General features: G+C 54.0%; 9 protein-coding genes across 9 annotated transcripts; 5 read left to right on the top strand and 4 right to left on the bottom strand.

Moving 5' to 3' along the window:
• Positions 1-180: 180 nt before the first annotated feature.
• EsH8_II_000496 (ATP-dependent RNA helicase MTR4) lies at positions 181-3,564 on the bottom strand (the record flags this gene model as incomplete). The annotated part of the gene is made up of 2 exons (XM_083263794.1): positions 181-361; positions 410-3,564. The coding sequence occupies 2 exons, from the start codon at positions 3,562-3,564 to the stop codon at positions 181-183; spliced, it is 3,336 nt and encodes a 1,111-aa protein (XP_083121116.1).
• A 105-nt stretch (positions 3,565-3,669) lies between these two features.
• Positions 3,670-4,500, top strand: EsH8_II_000495 (cytochrome c oxidase subunit VIII; the record flags this gene model as incomplete). Its single annotated transcript, XM_083263793.1, has 3 exons — positions 3,670-3,729; positions 4,198-4,411; positions 4,472-4,500. 3 exons carry the CDS (start codon positions 3,670-3,672, stop codon positions 4,498-4,500), a joined length of 303 nt encoding a protein of 100 aa, XP_083121115.1.
• A 338-nt stretch (positions 4,501-4,838) lies between these two features.
• Positions 4,839-6,341, bottom strand: EsH8_II_000494 (uncharacterized protein; the record flags this gene model as incomplete). The annotated part of the gene is made up of 1 exon (XM_083263792.1): positions 4,839-6,341. The coding sequence occupies one exon, from the start codon at positions 6,339-6,341 to the stop codon at positions 4,839-4,841; it is 1,503 nt and encodes a 500-aa protein (XP_083121114.1).
• Positions 6,342-7,056: 715 nt separating this feature from the next.
• Positions 7,057-7,811, top strand: EsH8_II_000493 (mitochondrial 37S ribosomal protein mS23; the record flags this gene model as incomplete). Its single annotated transcript, XM_083263791.1, has 2 exons — positions 7,057-7,433; positions 7,484-7,811. 2 exons carry the CDS (start codon positions 7,057-7,059, stop codon positions 7,809-7,811), a joined length of 705 nt encoding a protein of 234 aa, XP_083121113.1.
• A 428-nt stretch (positions 7,812-8,239) lies between these two features.
• On the bottom strand, positions 8,240-9,152 carry EsH8_II_000492 (N-acetylglucosaminyldiphosphodolichol N-acetylglucosaminyltransferase anchoring subunit ALG14; the record flags this gene model as incomplete). The annotated part of the gene is made up of 2 exons (XM_083263790.1): positions 8,240-8,944; positions 9,000-9,152. 2 exons carry the CDS (start codon positions 9,150-9,152, stop codon positions 8,240-8,242), a joined length of 858 nt encoding a protein of 285 aa, XP_083121112.1.
• Positions 9,153-9,833: 681 nt separating this feature from the next.
• EsH8_II_000491 (Ima1 N-terminal domain-containing protein) lies at positions 9,834-12,028 on the top strand (the record flags this gene model as incomplete). Its single annotated transcript, XM_083263789.1, has 3 exons — positions 9,834-9,962; positions 10,016-10,843; positions 10,898-12,028. 3 exons carry the CDS (start codon positions 9,834-9,836, stop codon positions 12,026-12,028), a joined length of 2,088 nt encoding a protein of 695 aa, XP_083121111.1.
• A 4,093-nt stretch (positions 12,029-16,121) lies between these two features.
• EsH8_II_000490 (tyrosine phosphatase family-domain-containing protein) lies at positions 16,122-17,212 on the top strand (the record flags this gene model as incomplete). The annotated part of the gene is made up of 3 exons (XM_083263788.1): positions 16,122-16,615; positions 16,671-16,863; positions 16,916-17,212. 3 exons carry the CDS (start codon positions 16,122-16,124, stop codon positions 17,210-17,212), a joined length of 984 nt encoding a protein of 327 aa, XP_083121110.1.
• A 934-nt stretch (positions 17,213-18,146) lies between these two features.
• EsH8_II_000489 (uncharacterized protein) lies at positions 18,147-18,677 on the bottom strand (the record flags this gene model as incomplete). The annotated part of the gene is made up of 2 exons (XM_083263787.1): positions 18,147-18,508; positions 18,602-18,677. 2 exons carry the CDS (start codon positions 18,675-18,677, stop codon positions 18,147-18,149), a joined length of 438 nt encoding a protein of 145 aa, XP_083121109.1.
• Positions 18,678-19,372: 695 nt separating this feature from the next.
• EsH8_II_000488 (uncharacterized protein) lies at positions 19,373-20,517 on the top strand (the record flags this gene model as incomplete). The annotated part of the gene is made up of 2 exons (XM_083263786.1): positions 19,373-19,919; positions 19,985-20,517. 2 exons carry the CDS (start codon positions 19,373-19,375, stop codon positions 20,515-20,517), a joined length of 1,080 nt encoding a protein of 359 aa, XP_083121108.1.
• Positions 20,518-22,841: the final 2,324 nt, after the last annotated feature.

Genomic DNA, 22,841 nt, shown 5'->3' with positions numbered 1-22,841 from the left:
GAAAGGACTTTTGAGGGCCCCTGACAACTCCGTATCCGCACACACAAAGATTCTACACGGAATAAACTTCCCTAACCTTCAACGCCTTGATGTCCCCGTGGCTACATATAAACAACGAACAAAGGGGGGGTAAACCGCGGGCATCCGATTATGCCAGCGGAAAGTATCTGGAACAAACCTTTAGAGGTACAAACTCTGGGCCGCAACGATGTCGCGGCGGATCTTGGCAAGACTGTCCTCGAACTTCTGGGTCAACTCGTCGCTACCCATCACCTTGGCGCCCTGGCCCATCTGGCGCAGAAGCTCTTCAAGGCGGCGGAAAAGACGAATGAGGGAACCCTCGTAGGCATTCGTCATTTTACTGTGTTGTGTTAGTGGGAGTACAAGTAGTTATTCCTTGCCAACTTACCAGATTTCTGCGAAAGGCTTGCCCTGCGCCCAAGAGTAAACAGTCTCCATTAATTGCCACTTGAAGCCAGCGAGATATTCCTCCTCGTTGAGGTCAAGCTTGCTCTCCCTGCTGACCTTGGCAACTTGCTTCGCCTTGGCCTGAACCTCACGGAAGGGCTTGGCCAACTCCTCGCGCAGAGCCGCTGTCTCAAGCTTCTCGTCCAGAACGAAACAACTAAGAACCGCTGCGATGAGCTCGGGTGAGAGTTCGTTGAAGAAGCGATCAAACAGAAGTTCGGCAAGAACAAGTTCGTGCCCTTCTGTAGATGATATCTCGCAGGCGACACGAGCCTTGAGCTCGACAACCTCTGACTCGTTAAGGAAACCAAGACGGCGCAGGACACGCTTGCGCGCCTTAAGCTCGTCCATCTGAGCAATGCTGTGAAGTCTAGCAATGTCCTTCTTCTTAGCCTTGATTTGTTCGCCTAGCTTCTCCTTGGCTCGGTACTGGAGGTAAAGCTCAGGAAGCAACGGTGATCCGTGGAGAGGGTTGGTGAGCAGACGCGCCTCCAGCATCTCAATCTTTCTCATCAAAGCCTTGAAGGAATCGTCGTTGATGCCCATGTTCTCAGTCGGATCAAGGATAGGCAGGCCATCAGGGAAGCGCCTGTGTACTTCCCTGAGAGAGTTTCCAACTTCCTGAAGCGCGGCCTGCGATTTGCAATCCTTCGGCATGAAGACTCTAATTTGACTGATGGCTTTAACGCAAGTCAGCAGACATGGAATGATCTCGAAGCGGGCTCCGCTGTCGGGTTGTTCCGGTTTCGAGTAGGGAATAAGACCGTTCGGTAGGTCTCCCGAAGAAAGTTTAGCACCTTCAGCGACGGGAGCGCTCTTCTGGTCCACAACCATCATGACATCGATGAGGTAGGATTCTTGAGGAGGATATTCAGGTTCACCGGGCTTGCGTGCCGAGTTGCGGTCACGACGAATCAGGTTTGCCACGACACCCCAACCGAAGTCCGTGCCTCCGATGGTGTTGTTGGTCTTCTTGGGGTCGTGAATTCGAACCAGACGGCCGGGCTGCATAAAGTCTGTGCAGTGCTCAGGGTGTTGAATAACAGCGCGCATATCACTCGTGTATTGCTCCAGCTGGTTGCGTAGGTTGTAGTAGTCCTTGACGGTAGCTTCGTCCGCGATAGACATACTGTCCCTCTCTTGTTGGAGCGCCATAAGCTCCCGCTCAAGAGCGGGAACGCTGGCACCAGTCTGGAACTGGTGGAAACAACGCTCAAGCATGAACTCGGGGGAGATGGCTTCGATTCTAAGCAGATTCAAAATCATGTTGTAGCCGAGGTAGAAGGCGGAGTTAAGACGATCTTGTTCACCCACGACGATAGCCCGCGCCGTGTCTGGCTCCATCTTGTCATCAATCATCATGATGACAATACCTCGAGAATCCAAACCTCTACGACCGGCACGACCAGACATCTGGATGTACTCAGACGGGGTCAGAGGTCTCCGCTGAGTGCCGTCCCACTTGTTAACCTGGGTGAAGACTACGGTCTTGGCAGGCATGTTGAGACCAATGGAGAAGGTCTCAGTCGCGACAAGCACCTTAATGAGAGATTCTTGGAAGAGGATTTCGATCGTTTCCTTCAGAATAGGCAAAAGTCCGGAGTGATGCACACCGATACCCTTCTGCAAGAGTGGTAGCAAGTTCTGGATCTGAGGTAGCTCGCGGTCGGCTTCGGCCAAACTCTGAATTGCATTGTTGAATACGGTCTTGACCATGGCCTGCTCGGAGTCGTTGTTGAATTGGAAGTGAGAGATGTTCAAAGCCAGATTCTCGACCTCCTTTTTGCTGAAGTTGAAGATGATAACGGGGTGAAAGCTCTTCTGCATGATCATTCGGACAATCTTGGAGATGTCGGCCTTCATGTCCGCGGCTTGACCACCCTTTTGCGTGTTCTTCTTCGCGCCCTTGCCCTTCCAACTGGCGCTGGCGTTATTGGGATCTTGTCCCTTGCCCTGCTCGATCAGGGCCATCGTCTTCTGGAAGTTGCCTTCTCTGAAAACGCCCTTCTCATCCACAACCAAGAAGATACCGCTACCACCGGCAGGGAAGAAGTAATTCTGGAGGGGGGTCGGTCGGAAGTCGGTATAGACAACGTGACACGCCTGGTGATGAATCTTGGCAATCCATTCCGCAAACTGAAACGCGTTCGGAATGGTGGCGGACAAGAATACATAGCGGACCTTATCGGGAAGAAGAATAATGGTCTCTTCCCAGACTACACCTCTGGTCTTGTCTCGCATGTAGTGGATCTCGTCGAAAACGACCCAGGCTACCTCGCGCATAATCTCAGAACCACGGTACAACATAGAGCGCAAAATCTCGGTTGTCATGACCAGGCAACTAGCGGTGGGATTGATCGTGACATCACCAGTCATGAGGCCGACGTCGCCAAAGAGTGCTTCAAAGTCTCGGTACTTTTGGTTACTAAGAGCCTTGATGGGACTTGTGTAGATGACTCTCTGGTTGCGCTTCAGACATTGAGCAATCGCGTACTCGGCGACAACAGTCTTTCCGGCAGACGTGTGGGCAGACACCAGGACACTCTCTTCTCTCTCGATCGAAGCGACGGACAAGCTTTGGAAAGGATCAAGCTTGAAGTTGTACTTGCGCGCAGGCTCCGCGGGAGGCTTGTGCTCAGAGAGCGGGACGTATTCGTAGTCTAGATCAGGGGGCAGGGCGACTTGGTGCTGAATGTTGTGGGAAAGGACGAGTGCCTCATCCTGTGCCTGGGTAAAGGTCGCAGCGCCGGCGACCTCTCTGGATTGGGCGGTTTGGAAAGTGTCGGTCAAGACAGGTAGGGCCTCGTCCTCCTTCTTCCTCCGCTTGTGGCTTTCCTGTTGCTCATCTGACGTCGCAGCCGCATCGTCAGCTTCCTCTGCGTCCTTGCCATCTTTGGAGGTGTCATCGGCGTCAGGCATTTCGGCGTCCGCTTGCTCGGCACTGACGCCATTCTTGATTGCGCCGTCGGCCTTACGCTTCTTGCTCTTCTTGTCCTTCTTCCGCGACTTCTGGGGAGGCCCAGAAGGCTCAGGCTCGCTCGGTGATTCGGGTTGAGCGTCGGGCTGAGCGTCGAAAACATCGAAAAGCTCGTCCATGGTGGGCAGCTGGTTGGCGCCAAGCTGGGGAAACAAAAGTGGTGGCGGCAACCAGTCGATGCAAGGTTGGCGATAGGGGAGGTGCCGACAATGCAACGGGAGTAAATGAAAGTTGTTCCCCCGGGTATTGAAATACTTGCAAGGGAGGAGGAGGACCGAAGTGCGGTCGGTAATCCGTCTCTCGGGGTTGTGGTATGAGAAGAGACGGAGCTCTCAAATTTGCCTGGTCCCAGCGATGAGGTGCAGCGGTCGCATTTCCTGGCGCAGACGGAAAATGTTGGCGCCCAGCGAGGGCGGGCAAAGGCAGAAAAAAAATTCCAAGCAAGTGGACGAACGACGCCCAGGCACGGTAAGCGGTCAGGCATCCCAATGGCTTCGAAATCCCGGCAGCAGGACTGGATGGGCGGAAAGTAGGCTGAGAGTCACGTGTGATTACATAATACTTGAGCCTTGGAGATTTGGAGCTTTGCCGGATCACACCTCAGACCACTCTTCTTGGTGACTTCAACACCACAACTACATCACTCCGTCTCCCCATTGCGCTTCGCGATCGCCTCAGAACACACCGCCAAAGTACTTACGACACCCCAAATTGCATTGGCAACCCGATTGATGCTGACTGACCCTCCATAGATGCTCGCCCGTGCCGCTGCCCGCGCGGTCCCCCAGACTCGCACCATCGTCGCTCGCCGCGGCTTCCAGACCACCCGCGCCCAGATGTCCTCGCCTTACCACTACCCCGAGGGCCCCTACACCAACATTCCTTTCAACCCCAAGTCCAAGTGGTTCGGCGCTGGCTTCTGGACCTACTCCGCCGTCGGCTTCTTCGCCCCCTTCGGCATCGCTGGTGCGTGCTTTTCCTGTCTGCTCCGGATCTCTCTCGTGTCAATTACTGACGAATTTCCAGCCTGGCAATCCTACAAGCCCAAGGTTTAAGCGGTCGTATACGCGTTTTCTTGGGTCAATCGCGAGTGTAAAGCATGGATTGAGTTGGGCGTAGAGGGCGACATTGTACATAAGCTGAAATAGAGACTTTTCGTCCTCACCTGCCAGCATCGCCAAGTTCTGCATCCGGCAAATATGACGTTGTCTTTCTTGATTAACTTCGGTGTGCAAGGTGTAAATGACACGCCGCAGTAAAGACGGCAACCCTGGCCCTGGAGATCGATTTAAAAAGACCATCGATTGGCATTTTTAGTGCCTAGTGAAGTTGCTAGCTGCGATAATCCCGCCAACTGAAATTACTGATATCATTGTCTATTGTATAAGTATTTTTACACAGGATATCTCCTGGTTGCCTTGGCCTTATTTTGCCGAGGCACATGTTCTCTGGACCCAATTGAATCCTTATCCTCCAAAAGCCTGGCGGCGTACTTCTCCATGAACAGCGCTCTGTCTGGCGCCAGTCGCCACCTATTCTTAAACTGTTCGTACACTTCCAATACCCTGTCTTTATCTGTACATTTCATAAACGCCCGAAGCGCCCATATCATGAGCCAGGTATCGAGGTACAGATCTTGAGCCTTGCCGTCAAGTGCTTGTAGTAACGCGGAAAAAACATTCTCCAGTCGGGCAGCGTTCCATTCAGATAGGGCAGATCCGCCATGCTTGTTGAACGCTTCGAAGAGGGTAAGAAATACGCTCCCATGGACCGGTACCTCGAACCACTTCATCTCATCGAGAAACTGAGCAACCTTGCTCAAGTTGCCCTTCTGTATGGCAAAGTGAATGATGAGGGTGCGATATGTTCGAATATCAGGTGTGTTGTCTGTCAGTTCCTGCAGCTTGGGCCGCATCTCTGGGTGCTTATTGCCGATCTCGGCGAACATGAAGAGCACCTTGCCAACCACCTTCTCCATAAAGTAGTCATTTTCAGGCCGTGTGGCAGCCATTGAATGACTAGACTTCATGTGTTCGTAAACTCTTAGAGCCGCTTCGTCTTCGCCGCACCTCAGAAAGCTCGAGATGACACAGTTGAGAACCACAGTATCAATCATCTCCCCGGCTTCCACCATCTCCTTGTAGGCGGCACGCACGCCGTCGGCATCCTCCTGGAGCCCAAAAAAGTGAATCAAGCTGACGCGATGGTACCTGTTGAAACGGATATTTCGAGACCTCATTTCTTTGTAAAGCATCTCGGCAAGCGGAAAATTACCGGACTTGGACGCGGCGTCAAAAAGAATATTGAAGGTGACGGAGTTGCCCTTGACCCCTGACTGCTTCTCCATTTCTCTCCATAATTGAAGAGCAGACTCTGCCTCCGTCTCGGTGGTCTTGCCGACGTATCTACTTGCCAGGGCCAGCGCATGGTTCCATTCGTTACGACGCAAGGCAATCCCACAGTCCTTCGCATCGCCAATGAGGGAGAAGTACCGTAGCATTACCTGTGACTCCTTCCTCTTCGGCGTGCCAAAAACCCTGAGCAAGTGGTGGCGCAGCTTTGCCGGTATGTGTATCATCCGAGGTTCCGGGAGTGCCATGTACATGGCGTATATAGATTCGAAACTCATTCTCAAAGGGTTTCTCAGCCTGGTGCTCACGGCCGTTCCTAGCTTCGCCACGACCTGCGCAATGTCTTCATCGCCGCGGAGCGCTTCGTGTATTGATGGATACTGCAGGTCTTCCTTTCTTTCTGATACCGTCAACTTGGTAGGCTCGGGACGGGCGTATCTGTTGAGATAGGGATCTTCGAGGAGCTCCAGGTGTTCGTCCACCGTCCCGACATCTTGGTGGTCCATGAACTTGAGAAGGTCCTCCTTTTTCTTCCGCATAACCATATGGTCCGAATGAACATCTACAACAGCTGCAGCTGCGGCTGCATGGCTGTATTGTTGAATGCGTTCGCGGCATGTTGGATTTGAATATGTCGAGGTACGAGGACGTCTAGAGGGCGCCGGCAGAAAAGTCGACAGCAGCCATGAGGCTGTCTGGGGACAATAAGAAACTGGCGCGCGAGCCAATCTAGTGTGGTGTAGGCGGCATTGGGACGCCGGCGCCCTCGAATATCTCTCGCTTCGAACCTTTGACCGGGAAGAAACTGCAGCTCGAGTCGCCGAGGGTCTAGTCGAGAGGATCGCGCCGCATACGGACCCGTCAATCCGGCTAAGTACTTTCATGGGCTGTCGGGCATTGCGGCCAAAGCGTCACCAATCCATCTAAGAGCGTGAGCTCGCTGGCGGAAAAAAGAGGATTGGCGTAATGTAGTTCGGAAAGCTCAAGCTGGTTTACCAAAAGCTCCGGGATGATTGGGCTGGCAATATTATTTCGCAGGTGAAATGCATGGGTAGAGTGGGGCCGGACGGCAGAGCCGGGGCGGCGTTAGGATTGGCCGACGCTCCAAATTTCTGAACTGCTGTTCGCGATTGATGAAGCTACCTTGATCAGCACCCAGACAGCAACCCTCGACCTGCCATTGCTGCATCGATCCGAATAGTAAGACTCAATCCCGTACGGACGCAATCAAAATTTATCTGACCTGTTCTCTAGGTCAAAATGGGTCGCCAAATACGGCCTGCCCGGATCTACCAGGCCGTCAGCCAGGAGTTGAGCACGAGGATCCTCCCCAACTACCCCGTCCAGGAGCCACCATGGTTCCAGGTCATGAAGGACATCCCTCCCTCCGAAATCCTCACGAGACCGATCATGGTGCAGCATAAACCCGCTAGTCTTAAGCTCCGCAAGCCGCGAAACATCTACAAGCCTCAGAGAATAAAGCACGAAGAGGACGGCCTACGATCGACATTCTACAGAGACCACCCTTGGGAACTGGCCCGGCCGAGAATGATTCTGGAGACAGATGGAAAGGATGGCCAAAGATGCGACTGGAGCAAGGGTCTCCGCCAGCCTGGCCTGCCCTTGACCGGTGAATGGTGAGCTGACAACAGCGACCCGGTCTTGCACAAAGCTAACTTCCCTGCAGTGTCGTTCAGCGCCAGCTTTGGCTCATGCACAACACCGAACTCAACAGGCAAAAGGCATACGATGTCGCGAGAAAGGAATTTTATGCGCTGCGCCAGGAGGAGGAGATTGAGAAGCGCATTGCTAGGGAGGAGGCTAGGCACGTTGGAGCGTACTTTGGCAAGAACAGATTGCAGATTGCCCAAGACCTGGAGGACAAGCAGTTCGAGCACTGGAAGGGCTGGGCGAGCAAGCAGGCGATGGCGATCGAGCAAAGCCGGGGTGCTAGCTACGCCAACTTTGGCGACGAGGCGGAGAAGGACGCGGCCCCGGAACCGACTGCGCTTTAGGCATAGGCGTCGCGGTTCTTGTAAGTGTATGTACTACAAAACTCTGTACAATATGACCAACCTCAAGGTGAACGAAGAACAGTATGTTGCTTTTATAGTCTATTCGCCCCTTTTATTTAGGCGTATTTGACGCTGTGGCATGACTCTCGACAGGTTGAACGTTACGCCCCAAGCTCCCTTGCCGTTTGGTGTTTAGTAAGAGCGATGATCTGGTATAAAGTACACTGCGCCGAAGCGCGTCGCAATCTACTCTGTCGTAGGGCTGGAAACTCCAATGTACCTGGCCTAAAGTGTGGCGAATAGACGCGGCAAGATGGGACGATGAGTGGTGAATTATATCCCGATATGTGCTCATTCTCCAACCTACCGAAGCGGCCTTCGGAGACCCCCTTGCCACAACCAGGAATATGTATTCGGGAAACTACAAATCACTTTGTTCCTTTCACAACCATACAGCCCGCATTGGTTATCCCATAGGCGTTGGCCACTTTCTCATGCTGGACCAAAAGCAGATCAGCGATGCCTGTGTGATAGAACAGCTTCCCAGTCAAGCTGAGTGTGCGAACCCTCGCCCATGACTCAATATAGAGAACCTGCATACTGTCCTCGGGGACAACGTAGAACATCTTAAGAAGATAGGCTACTAGGCCGACAATGAAACCCGTGGCCGGCCCGTTGGTAAGGATTATGTCGGGGTACTGTTGCCGGCTTCTTACACCCGTGAACGGGGAGGACAACAGGAGGGGGAAAACCTGGACGACCGATAGCAAGGCAGTAAAGGGCGTTGTGAGCAGACTCTGGTGTATCTTCCGTGCTCGTGCAACAATGTACTTGTCGAACGTACCGGCCTGCTCATCGCCATTGGACATTTTCAGGTCATTCTCAAATGCCTCAAGGTGTTTGAGAGACATGGAGTCGCCGCTGGATATCAGATAACGTCGATGCATTTTGGAGACATTGGGGAAGCCGATTTCCATCATGGCGAGCATCTCCTTTGTATGGCCACCCGAGCCAAGAACGACCAAGAAGTAGGCTCCCTTTAAGAGGCCGAGACCAATGGAGTCTGTGGTGGCAATTTCGGACAATACTACAGGGCGTTTAAGTCGAGACTGTTGAATTTGAAGATGACGCACCTAATTGATGTCAGTTTTTCTGGTAGCTTCTCATATCCAATAAAGGCATCACTACCGTCACAAATATGATGATCGTAATAGCTCCCAACAGTAGAGTTGCAAGTAAGGCCTTCCATGAGGAGCGTAGAATAAGTCCCAGGCCGAGGGCACAGAAGGCAGATGCAATCCCAATTAGAGTGGATGCGGCCGGCTTTCCATTGTTTGCCATGGTGTGAATGGTGGGGTTTGAAATAAGCTTGGTGTGACCCAAATGCCATGCCCTGGGGTGAACGTGCGGTTTGTGTTCAGCATCTAAAATATTGTGAGCAACGTGTTGTGAGCTTCCAGTTGTGAGTCTTACCCAACCAAGTGAACAAACACCTCGTTATTCCACCTTGGTCCTGCAAGTAAACTGAGGAACCCGATCTTGGTGTGTATAAGACGTTGCCTGGAGGAGGAGAGGCCCTCCAAGAATGGATCTTCGTTCTATGGGAGACTGTCGAGTACTTTTTCTCAATCTGTGTTCTCAGATGTGACATGACATAGTGATGGTGGGCGCAACTCCAGTCAATGTTAGTGCACCTCGCACGGCTGCCAAACTAGCCACTAAGCAATTGTGGAGAAGCACTCGAAGTCCCTGCAGAATGCCACGTCGAAGCAGCAGCAACTTCCAATTAGCGCCATCTGTTAGTGCATCCCGCTAGTGGGTTCGCGACAGAGAAAGCGGATGACCTCATGTTCCTGTTCGCCCTCGGGCATCCCTGCTCTTTCCCCTGCTTTCCCACGGAAACACCTCCAGACCGCCCGGCAGAATCTAGAAAGTTCCTGGCTACAACAATATCGAAGAGACATCTCGACAACCTGCATAAATGCTTTGTCTGGCCCGAGGAGCCCGCAACCTCAAAGCGCCATGGCAAACTTGAGAGGTGGCAGGTATTTGAACTGCTTCTACTGCGGTAAGCGCTCATCGACGAAATACGACGGCTTAATACGCGAGTTCCTCTGTCTCCATTGCGACGCGACCAACTACTTGGACGAGGTAAGTCACCCCACGACGCATCGGGACCCGTGACTTCATCTGACGAGATCCAGCGCGGAGACATTACCGATCCTCCAGTGGCCAAGACAACGTCTGCATCCGCGTCGACGACCTATGCGATACCGCGATCACATTCGCCCGACTTCTCCAGTCCTTCCCAGAGCATCTTTTGCCCGACATGCCTCAAGAACCAGCATCTGTTTACCAGCTCCCTGGCGCAATACCTGCCCGAAGACCCGGATCACCCAGAATACGCAGAATTAGAGAATAACATGTACAAGTTCCGAAGACGACTGGAGCAGCGGTACCCGCAGATATGTGCCAAGTGCGAGCCGAAGGTCCACGCTCAACTTGACCAAGCTGGCTACACGGCCCGGACAGATCACTTGCGACGCATGATGGACAGGAGCAGGAAGAACCGAGTAACCCCCAAGCAAGTTACGGCTTTAGACCTGTCGGCGAAGATGGGAAGCTGGCTGTGGCTGGGTGGACTCGCCTGCCAGTACCTGTGGCACGTTGCATCTTTGGCAGTGGTCTTCTCGAACCAGGATGAAGGGCCGCTGCGGGATCCCGACGTTGAACTGTCATGGTCGCAGAGGCTTTCACTTGCTTTGGTATTGCTTCTGCCCAGTCCTGACAGGCTGATTCATTGGAGTATATGGGCAAATGCATTGAGCATCTGGTGGAACCCCAAGTTCGTCCAGGTTTTCCGAGGCTTTTCCCGCCATATACTTGGACTGTCTCATTGGTACACATTCCAGGGACTGATCATTTTCACGAGATTCTTGGCCATGAGAATGACCGAATTGAAAGGCGGTCGAGCGGCGGAGCAGAGCGCCCAGATTAGCATGCATAGCTTCATGGCCTTGCTCATGACAGCGGTAAGCAGGTGCCAGCCCATGCTGCGAAAGAGCATCACTGATTCAAAGATCTAGATATACGTCCTCGCACAGCGATCTGTCCGTATTGACACGACACCCCTATTCCAGACAACCGGAACCCCTATATCATCGCCGCCGAGGCCGCAAGTGCAACGCCAGGAGGACGACAACAAAACCATGTCGAACCTCCTCGACGATATCTTGGCCGAATCTAGTCCAAGACCAGCGATTCCACCGAGCCCAACGAGCATCGGCTCCGGTTCGCCGGCACTCTTTCAACGTGATTTGCAATATCGATCCAGCAACCGCAAAGTAGGCTCCGGCGCACCGGAACCGCCATCACAGGTCCAATATTCGGAAGAAATGGACTGGTCACCGACGCAGTCCAAACACCGAGCTTTCAAGGATTTCGGTCCCCCAAAGGCGCCAAACCAGATATTTGGTCAACCTGATCCTGGCCCAAATTCCAGCCCGTTCTGGTACAAGGTGCCTCCTGCGCCGGTCACGCCTGCACACAAGCTTCGCAACGGCCCCAAGCAGTTGACGAAACCGGTCGAAAAGCAGTCCATCTTTACCTTTGGCAGCACGAATGCGTCCAAACCCAATGCGCTGACAGACGACGAGAACGGGGGCGCGAGCAAGGTGGCATTCGCGCAGCCCAAGTTCTTTGCGCCATCCGTGTCGAATCCCAGCGATCCGCGCAGCTCTTTGGCAGATCTCCTCAATTCGAGTTTCACTCTAAGCCAAGACGAACCCGAGGATGGAGAACACGACGAAACAAGACAGAGCAACGCCGAGATTGCAAATTCCGGGTCCCTGGCAAGAACGGCCAGCGTGCGCAACAACCGATTGCTCGACGTTTTTACCTTGGCGATTCTCCTGGGCGCGTGGTTCCACGCAACATCCGCGTCATACCCGTACAGCCGGGACGTGATGTTTGGCGCCATGCTCCTCAGCATGGCCATCGCCATTCACCTTACTGGCGATGCCATCAGGGATCTGCGTCACGAAAAAACCCCTAGCTGGGCAACCATCATCAACACGTCGCTGGGGATCGGCGAACTGGCCGTGTCTTGCCATTTCGCGCTTCAGATTTGGGGCAATCGCTCGCCGACTTCCAGCCTGCAGGGCGCATCAGTTATTGGCACGATGCTACTACACGAGATGTGGAACGCTGCTTGCTAGGAGGAGGAGCAGCCCGTTAAACTAGTGGAGAATATTAGATGAGTAACACGAAGCATTGATTAGCATGGTTTATTGGCGTTGACGGGCTTGGATAAGGCTGCACATGAGGAGGCATTGCCTGGGCGACCATATGGTGTACAACGTGGTCGAGTCTGTCGGTTTCTATCATTTATTTATTTCTTGGTGCCTTTGAGCAGGTGGATAGGGAACGGTATACTGATGGTGTCGAACGGTGACACATTAGTCAAGATTAGTCGGGCGCCTCAGCTGGGAGAAATCGACCGATCGTGTGTTTACGCTACCGGCATTTCACACGCGTCCCTCCTCCTTCGCTCTAAACTCCGCTGAAGTGAACCCTAATTATTCCTTGTGTCTAGTGCAGCTTGCCAGAATGGTGTGATGAGCTCCTGGGGTCGAGCCGGGGCCGCCGTTGGGTAGGTACATAGTGATCATGCCGGACTGAGCTCCAGAGGTTTGACTGGCAGGAGTGGCAGGTCGACCGACTCGAGCTTCCGAGCAGACCGACGCTACGGGCACGCTAGGAATTAGAATGGACGCGCCGCGGGGAGGCAGGGCGAGCCAGCATCTCGGTCATCACACAGCGTCGTGGAGGTGCATAACACAGGTGTCCACTAGATTCTGGTCGACCGTGAGACGGCCGACCGTAGTGCGGTGGGTTCTCGGGATATCACTCTTTGGGCATTATGGGACAGAGGCCCGAAATTGCGTGAAGGAGAGAACAAGAGGTGCAACAAAATACTGCCGAAAAAACAGACGAGTCCGCTGCGGTGGGGCAAGGCGGTTTGCGAGGTTTTTCCAAGGACCCTATCGACAGGTTGATCCTGGTCAGCCTCAGGTGTGTGGTGTGGAAGTACTGTTCGGTGCCGAAAAAGGCGAGTTGCCCCGGGCGTCGTTTGCTGCTTGCAGGGCCAGTCACCTTCCTGTGCCGGCATCCGGGTGGCCACTGGGGGAATATTCCGTAGAAGTGAAAGACAGGCACAGAGAGGTAGGATTCCTTGATTTGGTTAGGTTGGCAGCGTCACTGATACCGTGATGGAGGCGGTTCGCAAGGGCCTGGTGAGGTAATGTCTTGCCATGGCGGTACGGAAGGCTGGTCCGGTTCTTGCGTTTCTTCTTCTCGCGTACGGTGTACCCAATGGTGCGGTACCGACCCCAGGCACATTACGCAGCCTGGCGGCCCTGTTCAAGCGGCGGGCGTTTGTACTGTACCAAAGACACTTTCCATCAAATATGTGCGGAAGCTGCGCGAGCAAATATGACGTACGATGACCATGATGGCGAGCGTTTGAGGGACTCTCGGTGGCAGATGAGCAGGCATGTCATCGAAAGGCCCTGGAACATCGACAAGTTGGCGTCTGAGCGAGGAGACCTGAGAGCAGTCCATCGCTCCTGGTGGAATTGGAGTGAGGTAACAAGTGACAGTTGAGTCGGGGGGCAAGACAAGGCGTGGCGGATCCGGAATCGGGCTGTTTCACCCACAATCGAAGACGACTGCACGACCTGCTCTATGCCGGGCTCCAACAAGTACGTAGGCTCCATCACCTGACGGCTCAAGGACAGGTCGGCAATTTGGCAGATGCGGAAGGCATGTCTTTCGATCGGCAGAAGGTGAGGCTGTCGTGTGGTTGGCCTCTGCTCGCTATTGTATTTTTTATTTATTATTTTCTTCTAAGGATTTCTACTGGCATGTCACGACAGGACGCAACAGGAACAGCGCCTCGAACCGGGCGACGCAGGGCAGGCACCCACCCATTCAGCAGCGAGGGATGGTTTAGACTTGCGAATTGGAGGTGAAGCTTGTTGGTCGTTTTATTGGAGAATCCCTGCTTCCCCGACACTCGAGTTGGTAACATACAGTAGCTCGGCCGACGGACTTGAAAAGCACGCCCCTAATGTTTCCCTGAGATGCAACTTCAGAGAGGCGATGGCCACTTAACTGCACATTCGCGAGGCATGGACGCGGATCGCTGCCGGCCGGCTCGAGGAACCGCCACTCGCGGAAGGCGGGGAGCGCAAGGCGGTAAGGAAGAGGGAGGGATCGTCAGGTTTTTGTTTGGGACGAAAGAGGTCCAACCATGATGAAGCACCTCGACGAGCCGCCGAGTGTAAGTCTATCGGCTTTCCACAGAGAAGAAAAAAAATAGGGGGTAGGAAGGAAGGAAGGAAGGCAGGAAGGCAGGAAGGGACAAGCGTCAGATGGGACTGGTCGGTCCCCCTCGCCGCCTTCTCTCGTGGCTGAATGAATGGCAGTGTCCGCCTGCCGATCTGTGGCTGCGTCACGCTCAGATCGTCGACGGTCTTGCTTCTTGTTCCGTTGACCCTGAGCACTTGGCGCTACTATGTGCTGGCTTGACTTGACTTGCTTCCTATCCAAGCATCATCTCAGCCAGTTCACCACCCAGCCATCGTGGCATACGTTGACGGGTCTGGTGCTGGGACTGAGGGGCTTTCGCGGCTCGTTGCGCGGCCAGCAGATGCTCATTGCTAGGTTCATGCGAGTTGTGACGGCGATGTTGATGTTCCTCTGTGCTGTGCTGTACTGCGCTGTGCTGTACTGCATTTGTGATGAATGCTAGGAAGAGGTACGTACCCGGGGGTACCGATATACAACTCGGCATCAAGTGCTAAGAATAAAATGGTATGCAAGGTACGTATCTTTCTGTATACTACCTAGGGGACTCCTTTTTTTTTTCCTCTGTCCCTTTTTTCTTTTCTTCTCTGACGACGGCCCCCGAAGCTTACAAACTGCGGGCTTAGTGTGCTTCAGTGGATGCGCCCTCTAAAAAAGTCGCACCTTGTTTTGTTTGTGGTTTAGTGAATGTACCCTTGCAGGTCCCCCACACTCGACGGATGTCACTCTACCACCTCCCGCTGCTGTGGGTGTACTTGGGACCGTCATATTGCCCCCTCAGCACTACGGATCCCTTTGGCTGTAACCGAATCAGGCTTGGCCCCGACCGCCTTTCTTTCGCTCTCTCTTTCTCTCTCCCTCTCCCTGGCCAGTTCTGTGGCATGAGGCTAGGGTGCGCTGGTGGCCCTGCAGTGGTCGGGTCCAGCCCACACTTGTCACTCGGTGCATTGTGCAGATTTCCCTGGTGGTCTTTCTCCAGCGTCCCTTCCCCGAATTTTGTGATGCCACTGCCCCACCCACCCCTCGCCCAGCACCGGTCCCATTCCTTCTTGGCCTCCACGGCGAGTCTGTGACTGCTCTCTCCTTCTCTTGCCTCTCCAAATTTTCGGCCAATACTCTACTTGGGCCTCGCACCTGAGACACCCCCAAGGCAGATCTTCCCATTTCACCTCATCTCATCCAAGCATCCACGCATCCACGCACCCACGCTTCTACGGAGCCAGCCTGGAAGCTAGGGTACTGCCAAAAGGTACGTCCGTTGCCTTGCACGCATTGTACATCCAACTCAATGCCTTTCCCTACTCCTCCGCCGCACGCACGCCGCCCACCTCACGTACCACTCCGCGCACCATCCATCCATCCCACCCATTACGATGTTCATTTACTAACCGCTCCTCCCGCGCGCCCAGGGTCCTTTCCTCCCACTTCACCTTCCCTCTGTTGCATACATACACCAATTCGATACCGAGCACCAACATAATAAGCCCTGTCCTCTTTCGCTTCACGACTGGCCTTCCCCAAATTCATCACCGAGGGGCCCTGCAAGAAGAACCACCTCTGGCTGCGCTGCGCTACCACCACCAACCAGACCACCCTACCAGCGACTCTCCGACAAGATGGACCTCAACTTCCAACTTGCCGTCCGTCAGGTCTGTGCCTGTCTGTAAGGACACGAGAAGGGACATTTTTCAACACTGCCTCTTGTCCCCCAGGAGGAACATCCTTTTACACGCTTTGAACCCTCTACAAAACTTAACCAAACGCTATTCCGACTTGCTCACACGACCTCTTACCCCTTCTTGACCATTCCCCGAACGCTGAACCAAATTATCCCCGTGCCCCGATAAATTTACTTCGACGACCTTGAACGGTCACACGAGCACTGCTCCTATCTCTACTACGCCCCTACAACGACCAAACACCAACAAAGAAGTCACACACATGGCTGGTGAGATGGTTTCGAAAAGGAGCACAAGATTGTTTCTTGAGGACGCCGGTGGTCACCCCGAAGAAGATCCCGCCTATCGACCGAAGCCCAATTCCAAGCAAGAAGACGTCATTCCTCTCGAGATGGCTGAAAAGTACCAAGCCAAGGGTCCTTCGCGACAAGGATCGCGCGAGTCCGTTGCCCCCCTTGAAGCTACAATGGACGTTTATGTACAGAAGCAAGTCATTCTCACGGTTGAAGACGAGTTGTTGAAGACCTCCGCGGCAGGAGAGAAAGACATGCTACGGCGGGAGGATGGACTGCTGAAAGTAGCCGAACATCTCCAGACACCCTTGGCCTCGCCGATATCTCCGGGCATTGAGCGAGTTTTGCCTATTGATGGAAGACCCATCAACTTCGGCGTGGTTGTACCTGGGGTTTACCGGAGCAGCTATCCTAAACCCGAGGATTTTGGCTTCATTCGGAATCTTGGCCTGAAGTCCATTGTGTAAGTCATGTTTGCTTATTCATCTTCCGATAGACCCGTGGCTGACCAATCTCAGCACCCTCGTCCAGAAAGACGACGTTGATGAGCCTTACACAGCTTTCATGGCCAGCAATGGCATCCGGCACCATGTGTTCAACATGAAGGGCACAAAGAAAGAGGCTATCCCTATTCGAACAATGAAGGCGATCTTGCGGCTAGTCCTGAACCGCGAGCACCACCCTCTCCTCATTCACTGCAATCACGGCAAGGTATGTTCACCTAAATCAATCCCTTTTGATTCGCACACTAACATGATCATAGCACCGCACTGGCTGTGTGGTTGGTGTGGTCCGAAAAGTGACTGGCTGGGAGCTCAACACCATTGTTGATGAGTACCGCACATATGCCGAGCCAAAGATCAGAGACTGTGACATTAAGTATCTCGCCGACTTTGATCTTTCAGATCTGTCAAATCTGTTTGTTCACGAAGCAAATATGCGATTTCGGATCCGTCACTTCGTCAGGGTTACTCTGTTCAGCGTCTTTGTCGTCTTTGTCTGGCTTCTGTCAGGGCATAGAATGCAAAACACTGCCAGACGTGTCAAAGATGTGAGATGATCATCTGAGCATGTCACTGATGTCGGTTGGGTCCTTGCATGATTCTTGGCGTTGGGCGGATGTTTACCGAAGTCTGAATTTGGTGGAGCGTATCGCAGCACACAGCACATCAACTACAGAAGAAAACTGGAGCCGATTGCCCAGCAACGATACCTTACACAAACACAAAGACAGGGGAGGCGCGACAGTCGCAAGACGGAGTTGATCGACCAACGAGTCGTGGTATATGAAAAGGAGACAAACAAACAGGGCAACAAAAATTTGGTACATTGATCCGCCCAGAGGTTCAGCAATGACTGCCCAGGCTGGGATGGGAACTGCATTTTTCCTTTGTATGGATAGACAGAATACGGGGGACTCATCAAGAGCTGAGATGTCTCCTTTTGGCGTTATACTTGAGACTTTGGGGCCAGCGATGCTGGCATTCAGTCATGTACAGACCTTTTTCTGCTGCATTGTACAAGTAGTAGGTAGGGTAGGCAGTTGATCCTCTCGAGAGCTAAGACTCTTCTCCATGAATACATTTGGCCTTGGCTATTGTAATTTATCAGGTCTGTTTTGGAGTTGTTCTACACAAAGTATTATACAAAGCCATATCTATAGCAGATGACTCCTATTGATGTGTTATTTCCGTACGCAAGCATCAGCTCCAAGCTTATCGGAGCAATGCCATGTGCATCGACCCACCCGAACGTCTGCGCCTTGCATGTACACGTTTCGTCTCATGACTCAACGTCTGCCAGTATCTGGCAGGTATTTCCCTATATTCGTACAACATATCGCATCCAGTACCCTGCCAACCCATGACCCAGGCTTGGCACTGGTGGTCTTCTCAAGTCGGGCCAAGCCAAGATATCAACAAGAGGAGAGACGCTCGTCGGGGACACGAACAATTTACTTGTACGATCCCGTTCATCAGTTATTAACTCCTCCCTCATGACTCTCCTCCCCAGCGATTCCTCGTCTTCCTCTCATCTTCATCCTTCTTCCGGTCACCGTTGGCGTATACCCACGCGCCCGCAGCCGCGTTCGCGAAGCCCATGCCAATGGCGGTGCCGCGCACCAGGCCTTGGGCGGTGAACTTCTTGCGCAGCGGCTGGCGGCGGCGGAGGGCGAGGAGGGCGTAGAGTCCCGAGATGGCGCAGGTGAAGCCGGCGCTGTCGGTGGGGAAGCCGGCGAGATTGACGTAGCTGCTGAAGAGGAGGGCCGGAGCGAAGGAAAAGGGGAGGATCTTGAGAGGACGGCCGTGCAAAGCGGCGATGAAGATGGCGTGGATTGCGGGCGGAAGGGGGTTCGCTGTGCGGTGGTGGCGGTGGTGTCAATGTAATGTTATAGACTTGTGGAAAGAGCCTCAGGAGAATGGGAGGGGGGATTGAAGGGTGTGCATACTGCCATACTCGTGGAGCCTGGAGAATAATGAGGCCTTCGCCTCCTCTGTATCGGGCATGCCGTTGTTGGACGCCATTTCCGTGGACTCTAGGGGGGTTGAACCGCTGGCGCAAGACTTGATGGGCTGACTGCTGGGGGGTTGAATATCGCCAATTATTTTTTGGAGTCGAACCAAGAGCTCCCTTGTAGTGACGTGACTTATCGATAAGCAGGGTCCATGTTCGGATGAGTAAGCTGGGCCACACCCAATCAACTGGTCCGTGGCCCCGGGTTGTCGGGGGTCGCTCAATTTCAACGTCGAGTGGGCTGGCTGCAGAGTGTCTTGTTCCCTTCTAGCAGGACGTTGCGACCTTGTCTTTATCTGCGAGACAACACGGTCCCCCCCTCCTCAACTCAACGGACTACGAGTGTTTGCCTTGCACCTCAGGACGACTTCTTAAGTTCGTCGAAATCAGGCCTACGCAGCCAGTTGCTTCTGTCTGCTGTTGCTGCAGCTTGTGCGGGGGAATCATCCGGGGGCCCTAGCCTTGCACGCCTATCTTGACAGATTGGCAAAAAACATCCAGTCAAACATTGCTTCAGCGTATGACTGCGCATCACGGCCACGAATCCCACGGGTCCAAAGTCCCAACAAATCGGGTCCCATATTCTACGCCCTGCCTCAATCGGCCTTTCCGCTCCATTCAAAAGCGATCCGATAGCGACCACCCCTCGATCCACCCGGCAACCACTCTCACCAGACCCAAATACACACGCACATAAGCCGACACAATGCCGAGCGCAACAGCCTCGGGGGCCGATACGGGCGGCGCCCGCAGTCGCGAGCATAACCAGGGAAACCAGGGCCGCGCGTACACGGTCGACCAGAAGGCCGCCGTCCTCCGCATCCGCAAATGCTCGCCGACGGCGTTTTATGACATTCTCGGCCTCGAGGAGGTGAAGACGACGGTCACAGAAAGCGAGATCAAGAAGGCGTACCGCAAGCAGTCGCTGCTGACGCACCCGGACAAGAACGGGCACGAGCACGCTGATGAGGCGTTCAAGATGGTCAGCCGCGCGTTCGGCGTGCTGGGCGACAAGGAGAAGCGTGAGAAGTTTGACCGGTTCGGCACGGATCCCGATTCGCGGTTCGGGCAGGCGCAGGCGCAGAATCCCTTCAGCGGGTTCGGTAGACGACAGGCCGGCGGCGGAGGAGGCGGAGGAGGCGGCGGTGGCGGCGGATTTGGGGGCGGAGGGATGGACGAGATGACGCCCGAGGAGATGTTCCAGCGGTTCTTTGGTGGGGGAGGATTTGGCGGCGGTGGTCCGTTTGGCGGAGGTGAGATTCCGGAACGCCCGAAGAACGGATATAAAGTGAAACGCAACGCTGACATTAATACGCAGGTTTCGATACAGGTCCCCAATTTGTGTTCAACTTTGGTGGCGGACCGGGTTTCAGGGTACACCAGTTCGGCGGCGCGCGGCCGAGGAGGAGACCGCGCGAGGCGACGGAACAAGAGGGCGGTGGCCTCTCGACGCTCATGGGCCTGCTTCCGATCCTGCTCCTTTTCGTGTTCCCGCTCATCTCAAGCCTGTTCAGCGGCGGCACGCCGGCCGCGCCCAGCATCGTGTACGACAACCCCAAGGGCCTCAACACGCTGGAGCGGCAGACGCCGAAGCTCAATGTCAAGTACTTCGTCAACCCCAAGGACGTGGAGTCCTTCACCAAGGGCAAGCTCAGCCAGCTGGACCAAACGGCCGAGAACAACCTCGTGAGGACGCTGCGGTTCGAGTGCGAGAACGAGATGATGACGCGGCAGAGGATGTACGATGCGGCGAGCGGGTGGTTCTTCCAGGACCCGGATAAAATGCGCAGGGCGGACGCGCTTGAGATGCCGTCGTGTAAGAGGCTGGAGACGTTTCGCGTCGGGCGGTAATATCATCATGTGAGAATGAGAGAAAGGAGGTCACGTGTATGTGTGTGTATGCGAATGGGAGTTTGGCCAGTGGAAGAGGTTTCGTCTGTTTGGCGTTCTGGGGAGAAGATTCATAGCATTTGTGGGACTCGCGCCGGGCCATTTTCTTCCTTTGCGGAACAAGTATTCATAAATTCTTTTCCCCCACCCCTCCCTCTATCAAAGGTTGCGCGCGGTCCGTAGTTTGCCATGGTTATTAGAGTTGTCGACATGGGTTCCCGTAGAGGGTTGGGGGGTTGGGGGGGGGGTTGGATTCACACGCCGCTCACGAATAGTAGTACTTGAAGCATTCCTTCTCCATCTCGCCTCTTCAACTTCGAGTCTGAGCGGTCTCTGCTACGGTTGCCAAAACGCCTTGGGGCCGATAGTTTTATTGCGGCTGCCGTTTGGCCCTGTGAGTATCTGGTTTCGTTGCACTAGCCATGGCTGTTGAAGCGCTCCTGCTCCGTTGTTGACGCCCCTTTTCTCCGCAAATGTGATATTGACCTTGGTTTCCAACGGTTTCCAACCTCTTGTCCTACGTCATTCACTCTGCGATATCGTGCTTTCTGGTTTCCGTCCGCAACCGCTAGCAGCTCCTCGCGATTCACAACGTCACTGGCGACATCCTCATTTGCTAGCAACTGCAAACAACTTCTCCGCGGACGCTCTGAGTTATAGCGGAAGCTGGGAGAACAGTATGTTTCGAAAGCGACGCAACGCGGAAACTGGCTGGTTCTGTACGGTGCTTCTCCCTCTCTAGTCGGGTGACGTTGAAGTCCCAATCTTCGTCCGAAGAGTTTCAACGGCCCGGATTCTGCATCCAGGTCGAGTCCACCTGTCTTTTTATCACAACATCCATGCATTCTTGGCCATCTCGGGGCCGGTCGTCCATGGTTGGGCGTCCGGAGCCGGTCACGCCCGGGCCCTGTATAGCCCTAGGACGCGTCGGGTCTACCTCCCGGCTGGGCCGCCTTCCAGTTTCTGTGATTTAGAAGTCCTGCCTGAAGCAGCCCCCCTCCCCACTCACACACACACACACACGCACAGTATTTGGTACGTCAGTAAACTAGTCCATCATCTGGAACGAATTAGAAGCTTCATCTAAAGTCATGGGCTCGGTCCGTCATCGAAATAAGCATTGCTTTCGATGCGGTCCCATCCGGGCCCGGTGGACTCGTTGCCGATATCACACATGATGAACCAAATCCAATGGCACCCTGCCGAACTGACTGGGGATATCTGTTGAGGCCAGCCGAATCCTTGACTCCAGATATTTTCCTTCGCTATGCCCAGCATACTCCCCTGAGCAACGGCCGGTTATTGTTCATCGTCCAAGACGCCGCATCGGCTGTCCCACCCTCGAGTATAGTACCAGCGTTAGGACACATCGTCCCTTTTCAGGGGATAGCATAGGCAAGTGAGATACGACCCAGACAACCTGTCAGCCTCTCGGGCCCGCCGAATCTTGAATGACACCAGCCCATGTCCTCCTAGACGCCGGAAGTACGGAAACCACTTTCACAGAGAAGGGTTCCCAGTACATGGCCTACTTCAAGACCCACATTCTAAAACGCACAGCGAACCTGTGAGTTGCTTTGGCTCATCTTACTATGGTAATGACAGTCGGGTATGAGGGCGCCAGCCCAGGACATCATGTCGGGACTTTAGTTGAAACAGGCAAAAAGATGCTTCGAAGTTCGGATTGACAGAGACCTCATCAGGCCGCCCTCTCCCTGCGGTCCCAAGTTCAGAGTTTCTCGAAATTATGATTCTGTTTATGTGAGGCCGTACGTCACGAAGCTGTCTCTGGTTGAGACCTACTCACGATAGCGAGAGAGTAAGGGAAAGGGGGCGGGTCAAAGGAGAGACAGAGAGTGAGAGAGCGAGACAACCTCCCGAAAGAGTCGTCAGATAAGCAGCGAGAGAATTTCCCAGTTGGTAGTTGAAAAGACAATGCCTAGCGTCAAACCGTCCCACACATCACGAACGGGAACTTATGGGGCATGTTCGAGGGGCGGAGATGAAGAGATCGGAAATGGAGAATTGCATGGCCAGATCGAACCGATCAAAATCCACAGGCGCGAAAAAAAAGAAGAAAAAAAGGGAAAAAGTTGTTCTTGACCTTCTCCCTTACCATAGCACGTAATTCATGCCAGACCGGGCCAAGCACTCACTGCACTCTATGAGAGGCTCGCAAGGTAAGATGCAGCACGGGGGGCTGGGCCTCGTGGCTCGAGCCGGCGTGTTCCCCGTCTTGAAACGGAGGCTCGGGCCTCGAAGGGCCAAAAACAGGGCTGAGAGTT

This window comes from Colletotrichum jinshuiense, chromosome 2 (genome assembly GCF_051148585.1).
Source record: "Colletotrichum jinshuiense chromosome 2, complete sequence".
Taxonomy (NCBI): Eukaryota; Fungi; Ascomycota; class Sordariomycetes; order Glomerellales; family Glomerellaceae; genus Colletotrichum; species Colletotrichum jinshuiense.
Note: the sequence above shows the minus strand (reverse complement) of the source record. Positions and strands in the feature narration are given on the sequence as shown.